This window comes from Schistosoma haematobium, chromosome 2 (genome assembly GCF_000699445.3).
Source record: "Schistosoma haematobium chromosome 2, whole genome shotgun sequence".
Classification (NCBI taxonomy): Eukaryota; Metazoa; Platyhelminthes; class Trematoda; order Strigeidida; family Schistosomatidae; genus Schistosoma; species Schistosoma haematobium.
The window spans coordinates 10,380,458-10,397,693 of record NC_067197.1 but is presented as its reverse complement, the minus strand read 5'-3'; the positions used below and the strand labels follow the sequence as shown (position 1 = coordinate 10,397,693).

At 30.8% G+C, this 17,236-nt stretch overlaps 1 protein-coding gene across 1 annotated transcript in view; it reads right to left on the bottom strand.

Moving 5' to 3' along the window:
* MS3_00006174 (uncharacterized protein) overlaps nt 1-17,236 on the bottom strand; it is a gene marked incomplete at its 5' end in the record, with an annotated part of 262,766 nt that overhangs the window by 147,892 nt on the left and 97,638 nt on the right. The window contains one exon of the mRNA XM_051214293.1: nt 17,049-17,179. Coding sequence (XP_051067446.1) covers nt 17,049-17,179 — 131 coding nt within the window. The remainder of the gene's footprint in view (nt 1-17,048; nt 17,180-17,236) is intronic.

Here is a 17,236-nt window from a genome sequence, read left to right as displayed (position 1 = left end):
TAGAATTTTAATCGAACAAGTTAAAGTGTTTTTGTGGATATTACAGTAATTTAATAGTTGAGATCATGAGTCAATTGAAGCTACACCATGGAAAACCTGGAAGCAATAGACTCATGAATTTAACTATTAAATTACTATAATATCCACAAAACCCCTTTCTGATAATAATCATCATTTGCTCACTAGGGACTGGCTCCAAGAGATATTTCCTGGAGTTCTAGTGGGAAGCAGTAACCAGTGAATTTCAACCGGGTCTGTTGTGAGATAGTAACTCATTGATAACAATGGTGGATGGTGGTGCAACTCCGTGCATTAGTTGAAGTTAAATATTAACACTGTTGGATGCCGGCCGTCTTAGTGTTCTAGTGGTTAAGCGTTCGCGCACGACACCGATAGGTCCTGGGCTCGAGTTTTGTGAAGTGGGATCGTGGATGCGAACTGCTGCTGAAGAGTCCCACAATACGACGAAACGGCTTTCCAATTATTTCAGATTCTCCATGGTGGTCTACCCTCAACTCATGATCTCAACTATTAAATTTATGAATTGATTCAATGAAAGGAAACTTACAAATTGAACTAATGTATTAGAATGAAAAAAAAAAGTGGTTACCGATTAACTGATATTGTATTTGTGTAGTAAATTTCTATAAATAAAAACACTCAATGTCTTAGCGGTATATTAAGTATTCAGCAATATCTGGAACTTAGTAAATGCTGTTATTACAAGATACATTCATCCGAAATTATGTACAGTATACTTATTTAATTTGTCTACAAAGGTTTTGTATTAAATAATAATTAAATAAGTCGATATTAATCGGGATTGAATACTACTGAATATCCATTTGAAACATCTGGTACCTGTTCTAGATTAAGTCCACAGATGTATACAAACAGTAAACGATTATTTTCTTTCCTTCTGTTATTCTCTTTCAAGTGATCCTGTTTTTTTTTAAATAATTCGTCTTTATAATCAGTTTCATATAAATTACAAGTCAAATGAAACAGACATTAAAAAAAATATTTACTGAGCATCCATGAACACACAGAGAAGAAAAAGATAATGGACAATTAATAAATCAGTCAAATTACACAATTTAGTAAAAATAATATTCTTGTAGCATTTAATAGTTTTTAATTAGTTGCTAGTCTTGTTTTAACGTACATTTTTTCTAATTGTTTGACATAAAAAAAGCATTTTAAAGTAAAAACCAATAATCTACCCACAACCTTATCAGATATCCAGTCAAATATTACATGTTTTAGTGTGACTTCATTACATTTTGATCATTTGATTAAACTACATTCGTTTGCAGAATAAACCTGAATTAGTCACAATTGATTGATCACTGGGTGGTGAATAATGTCATGTGTGTCAAATCCTTCTTAGTGCAGATCAAATGATATCGAACAAGTTGCAATGTGGTCACAATTTTACGTGACTCGACATTGCATGCACTAAGTTGAGATAAGATGGTGGTTGAAGATAGTCAACCGAAAGCCCTGGATCCGGGTTTCGTGCTGTTTGTCACTCGTCAGCAAGATGTGCCTGTAATCTTTAGGGAACTGCTGCTCTTTGACGGATCTGATCCTATGTCACCCAGATTCACAGTCAGAGACGTTACCACTGGGCTATCCGGGCCACGAACGACCAGCTGTAGGACTGAGGTGTATTCACAATTGATTGATCACTGAATGATCAACATCATGTATGTCAAGTCCTTCTTAGTGCAGATCGAATGCTATCAACCAAGTTGCAATATGAATTAGTTTATAATGCGGAGCAATACCGTCGAATATTGGTAATAATTAAATTTTTCACACTCAATATAGTTGACCTTGATCAGTGATAACTACCAATTAGAATATTAGGAACAATTCACATAGCAATTCTCTAAGGTATACTTAATTAGTACCCAAATTAGACTTTTGTAGATATTATTAGTTCATATATAAGTTGAGTGTCGTCATGGTTACATTTATTTTAATCTAATTTCATATTTATTTATTTTTGAAAATTGTTTTATAACCGAGTAATAATACTCAACTAAATAAGTGCAAAATGATCAGTTATTCAAATGTTTAAACAATATGACTAGTAAACAGGTTTATTCAATAAAGATACATGAATTTAATTACAATATATTCAAAAGTTTAATTCATATTGAGATGCAAATCAATTATGGTAAATTTGATCAGGATATCAGAGGAACCATATAAACTTATAATGCATAAATAATAGTGAAACACGTTTCTACTTTACCTCATAAGCTAGTTTATATCAACATAATAGAATCTGGAAAGGATATATATATATATATATATATATATATATATATATATATATATATATACAACAATCAAATAGTAAATACGTAATTTGAAAAATATCCATCAATTGTCTCAAAATGACTCAGACTTCATTATTCTTGCATCTTCATACAAATTGCACTCTGTTTCCATTCTTTACTGTTCGATCCTCTTGTCTCTCTGCTGCCAAACATTCTGTTCACGACTAACATCACCTACTACTTATGACAATATAAGTAGCACACACCACATAAACGGCTATTTGTTTATTTTAAGTACTTCTATGCATAAAATTCTAATTAGACTTCCCTACATTTACATTATTCATATGTTAATATCTTGGTTAAGATTCATTTACTTTCTTTACATATAATACTTCATTACAATCAGTTTGTTTCTTTTTGTTTAATATATGATTTGAAAGATTTTCATTTTATTTCCTGTCTGTTTATAATGCAAAATTCACTATTCATTTGTATATACCATTCGTTTCGATGAGACTAGCTTGATTTCAAATCATTATTACTATTATTATTATTATTATTATTATTATTAGGAGTAGTAGTAGTAGTATTAGTATTCTATAGTCAGTATTTGAATAATGTAGCATGTTCACGTCATAAATTGTCTATTTGTCAATTTATTCAAATATGCTAATTAACGAAATATTGTAAATCATTATGAATACAAAATGCTAAGATACAGAAAAAAGTTTACTATAATGGATAAGAATACATAAGTGGTGACAACTAAAAATATATTAGAATGGAAAATTACAAAATCTCTTAGTAAAATCTAAGAACGATACAACTAAATTCTTCATTTGTATAATGTCAATCAGTAATCTTAGAGGTGATTGTTCCTTCTGTAAAATGTCAATCAATTGTTTCAGATTTGATTGATTCTTCTTTTCTACACTTATTACTTTATGTTGTGTTTCTTTTCTATTCGATCTGCTTAACCTTCTATTGTTAGATATTTCACTTTTAATTAATGATATATACTACTTATATCTGTCGACATCAGTAGTAGCACACAGCACATTACCAATATGAACATTATATAAATAAACGAATGATTAGAACACTGAATTCCATTCAATTCATAAGTGAATAATTATACTATTCATTCTTTTCGTAATCAATCTTATTTCAGAAAAAAAGTTTTTAAGTCAAACGAAGCTGCTTAGACTGATAAAAGCAGAATGCATTACATTACTTTGAAATATTCATATTGTGGAAATCGAGAATCTTCTGCTGCTTAATCAGAGAAAAATTTTTCATGTTGACACTTTGGTTTTCTTTTCTGAATTTAAAACTAGACATTAATGATAACGTATAACTGATTATCCTTTACATAGAAGGTATTTTTAATAAAAGGTCTATTTTAATTCAGTAACTAGTGGACTGGGTAACACGATGAATAATGAATTCGTTTATATATGTAATGATCAATAACATAACCTCTGCAGTCATATACACGATACAATACAAAACTTTATATATTTTTTTGAAAATTATGGACAATGAATAACATTTTTATGTGGGTTTCACTACATTTTCATCATGTGCTTCAACAATCTTTCTGACGTTTCAAGCGTCTAAGGTATAAGGTATCCTATATATATATATATATATATATAAAGCCGCTAGACCATATTTCATAGAGGGGGAAATCGAGAGTAAAATATGACAAACATCACACATTTTATTCCGTGAAATGACTAGACTATATAACTGAATTAATTACTGTCGATCTGTTCTAGTAGGCCACTGATACTAACTTACTGAACGTATACATGCTTAGTAGTTAAAATGAATTCTAAACAAATATCAATTGTTTTCATTTATTTCTGAACACTAACATTCGACCTAAAATAATGTAATAAACATGAGCGAAATATACTACTTTTAATCAGATTTCTATCAAGCTTTAGTGCAATATACCTGAATATTTAAACATGTATATGAAGCTTTATGTAAAATTGCTTTGACATTTCATTTAGTAGATGCGGCTAGCCATGTTCTGCGTGATAGATTACTGAGGGCAAAAAATCAGACATTCTATTCAGCTAGTCTTACTTTATCACTTTCTAGTAGACTAGTGGCAAATGCTTAGATAAAAGGAAAGTATCTGAATTCGTCATTTCAATTTGCAGAAATAGCTACACTGAGTGTGCTACAAGGCAACTCAACCAAGGAGTGAGCGAAAATCTTTAAGCTTGATTTCAAAAGGAGCAAACGAACATCATACATAGTTCAATCATGGTACGCTTAATTACCAGTGGTCATATGGTACATGAAATCAAATCATTTCGAGTGATTTGCCGTATAAATTTGTCATTAATCAATAAAGTTTGATTCTGTGTTCTACATATGGTAGAAGTTATTGAGATGAAGGCCTATAACCCAACTTTATCCGTTCACAAGAAATACGTGACATCTCTATACCTGCCTCGGCCAGATATGATTTAGTTAACGGTTTTATAAATTTTTTTACCTCCTTCCACTTATGTTATTCATTACATTACTTACACGCCTCTTATTACGCAATTCTAATAATATACTATGATTAATACTGTTAAGTTTATTTATCAAAGTTCGGTTTACTTCCTATTACAAACTACCCGGTAGAAATTTCATTATTTTATTGTTCTTATCACTTCCACTATTATATCTGTCTTCTTACTATCGCTTTGTAATTTTTTATGATTATACAATCTATCTAATTGTTATCATGGACTCACAAATTACCTTGATGGGTTTAATATTTTCATTCACTCATATAAATGTAACTATTTATTACAGTGAAGCCTAATAGTAAACTAATTAAAAATAATATTGTTCAATTATATGTGTCGCTTTAATTTTCACAACGGTTATCTTTCACATCTTAAATTATATAGCCCAGGAAAAATAAGTTAGCATTACTCAATATATATCATAGATGTATCCGATATCGAAGATGTTAGGTAACATTTTCTACCTGTTCATATTCAGTTTGGTTAACTTTGCCAACGAGTGAAGTTGAATAGTTTTATTTTCAGATATTACATTCTGTAGCCTAATGGTGTAATATAAAGGATTAGCCATGTATTTATAGCCTAGAGAATATATCCACGTCAGTAATAATGTAGTGTGTGCTACTGACGTCGACAGATATAAGTAGTATGTGTCATCCGTCGAAAAAACAATGCCTGGAGGCAGAAGGTAAATAATATTGAAGAAAAAAACGAGAATAGAGAATGATTGGTGTGGAAAAGAAGGAACAATGAAGTCTAAGACGATTGATTGATATTTTGCAAATGAAGTATTTACTGTATGGTTCTCAGATTTTAATGTAATTTTGTGTCCAAATACATTCGATTGTCCCAAATTGTGTTCCCGTTCACTAGAATAAGATTGTAGTTAAAATGCTAAACCAGGGAATATTTAAATTTGGGTGAGATTGTGTCTATAATATATCAATGAATCAAGGATAGGCTTCATATGGGATCATTAAGGTATTAGATTTAGCTTTGTCAATTATTGCCAGTATAACTATCTATAAAGACCTATCAATCAAAGTATGATGTCTGCAATTCTAATGGTCATTGACAAACACTTATATAATTCACTATAAGGTCAAAAATAAATACGAAAGCGTCTAGTTTTTCTAGAGTATGCTGAGTTGGTCTTCAATGCGTTAACTTCTGTAGCGTAGCTGATACTTAGTTGTCTAGAACAGCTACATTATGTATTCATTTATTATAAATTACTTATTACGAAAAATATCTAAACAACTGACTCATGATTTCAATCTGTGAAAATTTCTAAAATCTCCACAAACCCCTTCCGATAATAATCATCTGCTCATTAGTGACTGCTTTCAAGAGATACTCCTGTAGTTCTAGTGGGAAGCCGTTACCAGTGGAGTTCAACCAGGTCTGTTGTGAGATATCAGCTTACTGAAGACAATGGTAAACGGTGGCGCAACCTCGTGAATTGGTTAAAGTTAGACATTAACACAGTTGGATGCCAGCTCAGTAGTCTAGTTGGTTAAGTGGCTGTTGCGAGACTGATAGGTCCTGGATTCGAAGCTCGCGAGGTGCGGGATCGTGAATGCGCACTGCTGAGGAGTCCCATACTAGAACAAAACAGCCATCTAATGCTTTCAGGTTTTCCATGATGGTCTAGCTTTAATTGACTCATGATTACTATCCATCTTTGTTTAGAATTCTTTATCGAGTTATCATTCCCAAAATAATAATCAACATCACTTAATGAAAGGTTTGACAATAATTGTTTTTTCTTTTAATTAAACAAAATATAAGTAGTACTGTACATTATGTATTTTAAATAACACTATATAACCCTTTTACTTAAAACAAAACATAACATTAGTTTGTTTATTCCATTATTAATGAACTAATGTGTATTAAATTAATTTACTGAAGTGAAACGAAATTAAAATTGTTAGTTAATCTGTAGAAACTAAATGAAATTAACAATATACATTTAAAATAGATATTATGTAAGTAATAATCATGCGATTATGTGATTATACGATTATTTAATGGTTACAAATATAATTTCTATGCAACAATAAATAGGGGATTAAATGATATTATAAAGAGGGAAGTATAATAAATATTCTGAGACTGATAAATTAATGAAATAAAAAAAGTCATTACTTTTTCAAGGGAGGAAAAGAAGAGAATAACATTTAAGAGATTAAAGAGATTGATAAAAATGGGTCATGGCTAGTAGTGTAATACAGAATGCAGGTTTCATCCTATTCAAGACTCGTCAATTGAATGAATCTGTATTACACAGTTGATGTTCACTCCATGACTTTAACACAGTATTATTCTCAACAAACTTCATCATGGCTATTTGAACTCAGTAGTCAAGTGGATAACGTGATGGAATTTGAGGTGAATGGTACAGGGTTTGAGTCATGGAATGAACATCAACTGTGTAATGCAGATTCATTGAACTGACGAGTCCTAAATAGGATGAAACCTGCGTCCTGTATTCCACTACTAGCCACCATCTATCTATGCTTATAATGCTTTGGGCTGAAGGCAATATCGAGGCAATTCGTTCAGAATGTACATATGCCGATAAGAGACTGATCAATTGAAGCCCTAAACATCAATGTGAAGATTCAAACAACCAATACAAAATGGATTAAAGAGGTTATTGCTTCTTTTTTTGGTTGTTAGCTTAAGATTTATCTTTGATTCAAATATTGTTGTCAGTTATACTTTAAGTTAATTATAATTAATCTTATTGAATTCTGAATAACAATGAAATTTAGTTATTACTAAAATTTTATTTGAATTGATAAAATAGGATACAGTCGTCTGATGTTTAGTAAATTTTATTGTTAATATAACAGAGTTACATTTGTCGGACAGACTTCAAATTTCTAATTGATAGTTAATCGGTAGAAAATACGATTGTTTAACTTATTGACTATTGAAATTTGTAAATCGGTCATCGAAACCACAAGGTATGAATTGGGGGTTTGTAGACACTAGTTGAAGTTAGTTATCTCCTCTAAATAGGATTAACTGTGGAACCAATGGTTTCCAACAGATACTGGAAATAGATGTCATTGTGTGTTGTGGGTTACTTATATCCATTTAAGTAGTATGTAACTACGGTCAGGGACAGAATGTATTTCAGCGGAAGATCGATAAGGAAAGAACGGAAACGGAACGCAACTGGTATGAGAACACATGAACAATGAAATCTGAGACAATGGACTGATATTTGAAAATTAACGATTTACTATTTAATTCTCAGATTTTATTGAGAAGCTCTGTAATTTTGTACTCAAACACATTTGATTGTCCCACTGGTGTTCTGTTCACTACGATTTTAGTATATTACTACATAGAAGTGATCACTTATGACCACAGCAAAGACTGAAAATGTAACATAGATATCTTTTTATTTTTTGGGTTACTTTTAGACATAAATAATGGCTGATAGATTCGATTTCGAACAATGAGAGCATGAAAAATAATAGTGTCTGTTAAGGTTAGACATAATACAAATTTATATTTGTTATCTCTGTTTGTTCTATCGGTAAATGAAGTTTGAATGAACTTTTTTTTACAAAATAGCTAGTTTTGTAGTTCGAACCATACCGTTTTAGATCTAAAAGAATCCGTTTTCTTAACAACTCATTACCGTGTAATGAGTTGCAACCTTCACTGAATATAATAAATTTAGAAATATGAATCATCATATGCAAAATCACTAAATTAAATGTACTCTGCTTATCTGAAAATCTTAACATCTTGTGTTTGACCGTTGGTAATGTCGTTAGTTTGCAATCCTCAATAGATTAATGCTTGTAGAAAAATATCAGTGTAGGATTGTGGAGATTGTTAACTTTTTGATTGAGATCATGAGTCAATTGAAGCTAGACCAACATGTAAAACTTGGAAGCACTGGACGGCCGTTTCGTCCTATTGTTAGACTCCTCCGCAGTGCGCATCCACGACCCCGCCTCGCGGGATTCGAACCCAGGACCTATCGGTCTCGCACCAGGCGCTTAAACGTTGAATGACGGCTCAGTGGTCTAGTTGGTTAAGCGCCTGGCGCAAGACAGATAGGTCCTGGGTTGGGATCTCGCGATGCAGGATCGTGGATGTGCACTGCTGAGAAGTCCCACAATAGGACAAAACTGTCGTCCAGTGCTTCCAGGTTTTCCATGATGGTCTAGCTTCAACTGACTCATGATTTCAACTGTTTAAATTACTGCAATCTTCGCAAAACCCCTTCTGAATCTAAGTTCAGTTGATTTCAATGTTTGATAATTATTATACTGTTTTTATTACACAATAACGAAAACAAATTTAAGACTGATTTTTTTTGAAAGTTAAGAAATTAAGAAAAAATTCTCACTGACTTGTTTTTTTTCTGATTTTATTCCAGCCAAAAAGAAAACTTTGACAGTTAACTTACAAGTACATTTAATGTAAATGAAGAAAAATAAAAGATAACCATATATATAGATACTTATATATACTTTACTCTATGATGTGTATCTCGCACTGATCGGCAAATGTTTAAAATAAGTAATACCGTAGCTGTCAAATGAAAGCATTTATATATATAAAGACAAGTGAATGAGATAGTTAAAGTCATATTTTAATAAAAATCACTATTCAATTTCAATTTGATTAACTATTTAAGTAAAACAAATGAAATTTTCATTTGAATGAAAACAATAATTTTGAAATTTGAATAAAAGCGGATAATTTATTTTCTAAAACTAAATCAATTTATGGTATATCATACTTATGTCAATAAATATAAGTAGTATGTAACATAATAATAATTAACAAGGTCAAAACATGACTGAACTAGAATGAATAGATTGGCCTGTTCCAGTATAGTATGTAACATTAATCAGAAATGAAATGCTTAGAAATAAGATATTAAAAAGATTGAATCGAACAAAACAAGAATGTGAATAAAAGAGTAATTGTAATAATGACAAGATTGAAGAAATACTAAAGTTTGTACTTACCTAAGTGTTCACTAACTTCAAAATTATTATATATAATGAAATGATTATATAAAAGTAGAATTATAATAAATCTTACATTTTGCTAATGGTTAGTGAAATTCGACAGCCCCTACTCATAGTGTGGTGTGTGCTACTTATATTGACATAAGTACTATGTGACGTTAGTCGTCAAACAGAATGTCTGGCAGCAGAGAGACAAGAGGATTGAACAGTAAAGAATCGAAACAGGATGCAATCTGTATGAAAATGCAAGAACAATGAAGTCTGAGTCATTTTGAGACAATTGATGGACATTTTGCAAATTAAGCATTTACTACATGATCGTTAGATTTTATTAACAAGTCCTGTAATTTTGTGTCGAATACATTCGATTGTTCCCCACTGGTGTTTTTGTTCACTACAATAATAACAAAATTAAATATGAGGATAAAATATCATAAATCCTATCAAGTGTAATTAGTTCTAAGATACAATAAAAAGTGAAATGTTATTATGTTAATCAAGTTGTGATGAACGAGAACACAAGTGAGGACAACCGATTTTATTTAAATTCAAAATTACAAAACATCTTAGTAAAATCTGAGAACAATACAGTAACTACTTCATTTGTAAAATGTCAATCAATCGTCTCAGACTTCAATGTTCTTTCAATTCCACACCAATCATTCTTTATTCTTGTTCACTTTTCTTTGATCTCCTTAACCTTCTGATTCCAATCACTTCACTTTCGACCGATGATATATACTACTTATATCTGTCGACATCAATAACACACATCAGAAAATGAGTATATAACAATCAAGAATTTTCATAATCTGTTAGATAAATAGTAGGAAGCAACTTACAGAACTCTATTTACAATAACTAATTTTTATAATATTTTAGAAAATTTTTTTGATCAAAAATCACATTTTTTTTACTGTATAATAAACCATCAGTATCTTAGTGATCGTTTTGTCAAAGACATTTGGACCAACGTAAAAATACACCGATACGTATTCGTTACAGTCTACTTCTTATTATTTACTTCACAATATCAAATGAGAAACTTGTCATAATTATAAATCAAATGGTTTTCAATAAAACAGTTCCTTGATTTACCCAAAGAAAAGAAGAAATAGAGAAGTGATCTCAGCCAGTGTGTAGTTAAAACAACATGGATAATTTAAATATACTCATTATTACATTCACTAATCATGTTCATCCGATAACTTTGATAATGTGATAAGATAAACTAAAGCAAAATTTAATTCATTTATTTACACAAAAAATGGGATAGTTAAAATCAAATATTATCTCAAATATTTAATATCTATGACTACTAATCATAAATTCATTTTCTGTTACTAAGACTTTTTTCCAATTAAGCTTAGTTTTAGCTCTATAATTATTTATATATATTAAATTTCGTTGTTGTTACTAAGTAGAATAGTTAGATGAACAGTTGAGTAAAACATGGAGCTACTTATGGGTTTATTGATTGATTGATTATTTTTTCTAAAACAATTTTCCGTATTATAATTGATCAACAATGAAGTATGTGAACATTATAGTGACCATCTTCCATTGTACTGAGGTAGAAACCTGTCTCTACCCGACATAGATTAGTTCCACTGGTCACGGCTTCTCACTAGAACTCCGAGAATTCCCTCATGAAGCTATTCACAAATGAGCACATGTTAATTACTAGTATAGAGGTTGTGGAGATTATTAAGTTTTTGATTGAGATTATGGACCGATTGATGTTAGACCACCGTTGGAAACCTGGAAGCACTGGACGGCCGTTTCGTCCTATTGTGGGACTCTTTAGCAGTGCGCATCCACGATCCCGCTCGCGGGATTCGAACCTAGGGTCTTCGATTCCGCACGCGAACGCTTAACCTTAATCCCACGAGCGGGATCGTGGATGCTCAATGCTGAGGAGTCCCACAATAGGACGAAAAGGCCGTCCAGAGCTTCCAGTTTTTCAAAGATGGTCTAACATCAATCGGCTCATGATCTCAATGAAAAAATTTCTAGTGAAATAGAAAACTAATTATTCGCTTGATGACATATACTTGGAAACTAAAGAACACTTATATAGATTTGGAAATAAGATGTCAAATTAATAGTTTGTTCATATTAGAAGCCCAATTGAAATCATTGGTAAATAAAATGATTTCATTTGATGTTTTCTATTATTATTGGTTGCCTTGTCAAATATATAGTTTAATAAAAAATGTCAGCTGATCAGTCAATTTATTGTAATTTAACTTCCCACAACGAATAATAAAAGATTTCAAAGAATTTTAGATCTAATGTCATATTGTAAGTTGTGAACATTTAGTGTCATGTAATTAGAGCAGAACTATAAGTAGTTGGAATTTAGACAAGACATTGTGAATAGTTATATCTGATTGTTCTTTTAATAAGCTTAAAATGAATAAGAATATAAAGAGAATGCTATCGTGATAACGAAATTCTGTTAAATAATTTGAATAAACTCATATTTCCAGTATGGGTTTGTGGAGATGGTTGAATAATTTTGAAACCATGAATCAATCAATGTTAGATCACCGTAGAAAACCTGGAGGCACAGCACCGTTATTTCGTTCTATTATGGAACTCTTCAACATTACGCACCCACGATCTATAGGTTGAGTGTTCACATGAAATGAAAGGTCCCGTGTTTGAGTCCTGTGTGTGGGATAGTAGATGCGCACTGCTGACGAATTTAATTCCAGGACGAAACGACCATACAGTGCTTCCAGGTGTTCAATGGTGTTCTAACATTGATCAATTTATGATTTCATTGAGAACCATATTAGTTAATATCTAGTTTTGGATGTTCATTTGACGTTGGCTGAAAAGCAATGTATTAATTGCTAAGAATGATTAAAATACAAAAGTCTTTTTTACCCCTAACAAAAAATACATTCTAAATAGTTCAGTTACCATCCTTTTGGTAGTTTTGTTTTATTTTAAAACAAATGGATTTGCAACCTAGTTAACTGAACTAAATTATTGTATTTATATTTCTGTTCAGTTTCTCCATGTAATGGTTTTTAGAGTAAAAATCCGAAGTATTCACTTATCCTTGCCCTAGTAATTAGTTTCTTCAGTATAAACGGAAATAAACAAGAAGTTAGAAATATAGTTTGCATATTCTCAGTAGTGTTCTACTCTACGTAACATGTCTGAATAAAATAGTCAATATCGAGACAATACATACAGTATGCATATATGCTAATAAGAGACTGATCAATTACAATGCTAAACATCAATCGGAAGACTTAAGTAAACAATACCAAGTGAATTTACCCAAAGATCAGATAAATTTATTTATTATTCAAGATTCTTGAAAAAAACGTTCTGATTAAAATTTATTTTTCGGATCATAACAATTTCAATAAATTTAACATGCTTAGCTGTAACCAGTTTCTTACAGAGTACAATGAATTATGTAATGAAAGACGAATACTATAAGTTGTGTAAGTTTGTGTTATTTTTTAGATTTTCAAATAAAATACTAATAATTCATTTTTTGTATTGGTTGTTTGAATCTTCCATTGATTTTTAGGACTCCGATTGATCAGTCTCATATTGACATGTGTTCTTCTTAAATGGGTTGCCTTGACATTGCCTGAAATCACAAGTATTATAGGCAAAGATAAACAGTGACTAACAGTGGAATTCAAGGAGTGCGTTTCGCCCTGCTTGAGGCTCATCGGCTTGATGTACTTGCATCACACAGTTGATGTTCGCTCCGGGACTCAAATCCTGTACGGTCCGCTTCAAATGCCATCAATAATCCACTTGGTTATTGAGTCCAAATACCCAAGATCTAAGTGGATAACGCGGTGGATTTTGAACCGGACGGTATCGAGTTCAAATCATGGAGCAAACATCAATTGTATGATGCAAGTACATCAAGTTGACGAGTCCAAAGTAAAAAGAAACGAGCGTCTTGTATACCACTGTTAGCTACAATCCATCTCAGCTTACAATGTACTAATAAGAAACGTAACTGGATAATATTTTCAAAAGACTGTTTGTACTATTTTATATAGGAATATTTCTTTATTATCTATTAATTACGCTGTAGAACTATTCGAAACTAGAAACTTTTTCAATTAAAGAACAATTAAGTGGGTATTAATATCTTTATTTACAATAAATCTTCAAAACATCCTCTAAAACATTTCTTATTTCAGCAAACTACATCTCATAGTATTTCAAGTGCAAGAGAAGTTTGGGTTTTGTTTATTCTAATTTTTAAATACTTCATCAAATGGTGAAAATTACTGTCTAAGGTTATGTTAACATTAATAGAATGTTTTAAATTACATAATTGTTTAGTTTTCAACTACATTTTTCAGTGCATACATCTTTATATGAAAGGGCTACACCTATATATATATATATATATATATATACTCCGGTAATGAACGAAATGACACGCCTATAATAATTAAGTATTATCAGTGATTTATTGATTTACAAGCAATAATTTGTCATTTAATCAGTATATATATGCATGTTTGTTTGTTAGACGATGTGTATGTTCGTGTGCGTGTGTGTATATATATATGTCATACATTAACACTTAAACCACGCTCTTTTAAAGGAAATCGTTACCAAGTAACATGATAAAATATAAGAAAACATTTTATTTAAATCAAAATTGATTATAGACATATTGTTTTGTTGTTGTTTTGTTTCAAAACAGATATATCTTTGCCCAAATTACCGACTAGATTTGTATGTAATGGTTTATATAATTGTTAGTCAGAAATTTCCTCTTATATGTAAAAACGACACGTCATAGTATATATATACATAAGTTCTTTTTGTTCTTTTTCTGGGGATTTTTATTTAATTTTAAACACGAAACTAATTTATTCCCTTTTTCATGTGACTCCAATTGAAATAACTGAGTATAAATAAAACTATATATATATATATATATATAAGATTTGATTTGTTATTCGAAAAGTAAATGCCTGTTATTCTTTTTTGTATATTACTGATCTTTTATTCATTTCTTTTTTAATAATTTCAATGGTTAAGATTATGAGTCAGTTGAAGCTAGACCAACATGGAAAACCTGGAAGCACTGGACGGCCATTTCGTCCTATTATGGGACTCCTCAGCAGTGCGCATCCACGACCTCGCCCCTTGAGAGATTCGAACCCAGGACCTGCTGATTTCGCGTGCGAGCACTTAACCACCAGATCGCTGAGCTGGCATCCAATGGTGTTAATGTCTAACTTCAAGTAATCGGTGAAATTGAGCGAATGATTTTTTTAGAAAGGAAGAATAACTTTGAAATAATATTACTGACTATACATATCAGTATTGAATGAATAACAAGTTTTGTGTTACTGTTAGTTATTTCGCATTAAAAATTTGTGTTAAGATGTTCTTTTCATGTCTATTATATCTGAACCTATGACTGCAACAAAACTATATCATAAGATGAACTTAAACTTTCCGGTTTAAACATTCATGATAAATATAGTGGTTAATGTTTTGAAATAATAGACATCAATTACTTTGTCATATCTAATCTTTAATGATCTATAAGATCATTATCTTCCCTACCATGTTGCTTTCAAATCATTTCCATAAAGTGTTTATTTTGGAATGATGAATGATTCAATCTATTCTAATTTGTTTTAGTCACTTTATAAACTAAGGCAATAACATATGTATAAGGTAAATCATAGAAGCTTTTTTTGTAAAACTAAGTTTATCACGTCATAAATAATCAGTAGAGTTTTCTACTAAGAACATTATTTTAACTCCATTCCCTACAATTACATCAATCTTACGAACAATTTCTTGTTTTGTTAATAATTTCTCAGATTATCAGTAGTCAGTGTAAACTATTTCGGATTCATAACTGTGAATTCATGAAATTTTCGCTGCAGATATTCAGTCAGTGCAACTCACAACGATTATTTTGAATTCACTTGGTGTTGCTTTTACTCCCATCTTCCCATTGTTATTTAGAACTGCAATTGATTAGTCTCATGTTGGCATATGTGCATCTTGTGCGGATCGACTCGATATAGCCTTAAATCACAAGCTTTTTTAAGCAAAGGTAGATAGTGACTAGCAGTGGATTTCAATTCGACTCGCCTTTTGTCCTATTTGGGACTCGTCAACTGGGGTGAACATCAACTCTGGGATGCAGGTTCATCCATCAGACGAGTCCCAACTAGGATGAAACGCGCATCCCGGACTCCACTGCTGGCCACTATCCATCTTTTCTTAAAAAAGATTACTTTGAATATTTAACTTTGGAAGACTGATGTTTATTAATATTAATAAAAATTAATATGAAGTATTATTCAATTTGAATATGAATACTCATCAAAATTTAAACGAATAATTCGACGAAGATTCGACGCCGAGTATAGAGAAGATATTGTTTGTAAAAAGTTATGATTGAAATAATCCAAGCGATCAAAATTGAATATAATTCCAATGGTTCATTCAGTAAACTCGTCAAGTTTCAGACAGTTATCCTGTACTGAGTGTTGGAATTATTTAACTTTCAGTCATTCAGATTATTTTATATTGGTATACAATAAAATACGATTTATTAGAAGAATTAAGAAATAAATCAAATGGTCGAAAGATACTGTCTACACTATACTTTCATTTCACTCCGTTTATGAATAAGCTATATGATAGATTAGAATGAGCAACACACACTAAAAATCTAACTTTAAGGTACATTGTATTGTCAAAGTTAGAAATTCTCATTTTGTAGAAGAACTGACATCAGTTGAATTTTTGTTTAAAAGAGATTTATTTCCTTCAATTATTGTCATTCCTATTGTTTGTTCCCCAAGTAAGCGATACATATATATTGAAGAGTAAATTAACAAATCTATAGGATACTATATTAAATGAAAACTGTATGGATTATTGTGATCATTTTAAAGAAATTAAACATTGAATGAATTGTGTGTGTGATAGCAAAAAAAAGCAAAAAAAGCAACATTTTGGATATGATGATTAGTGGAAAAGGCGATCTTTTTATAACTGACAACTAACATCAAGAACAATATCGACAATAGAATTCATTGAGAATTTATTATTTAAAAAAGAACACTATTACATTATGTTATTATTCGGTTAGAGGATTTGTCTCCGACTGGTAATATATATATATAAAGAAAAATCAATAGAGTCATAAAACAACATGAATAACTTACTAATAGAAAACTTAGATTGTCAAATTGTTGAGTAACTTCTTTTTTATAAGACATTTGATTCTTCAATTGATTTAGATCTTCACTGAAAAGATGAGCACCTTTAGCATTTATATTGACCAATCGTATATGTTCTAAAATAACATAATAACAGGAGAGAAATAATTATGCAGTGGTAAGGTAAAAGATTT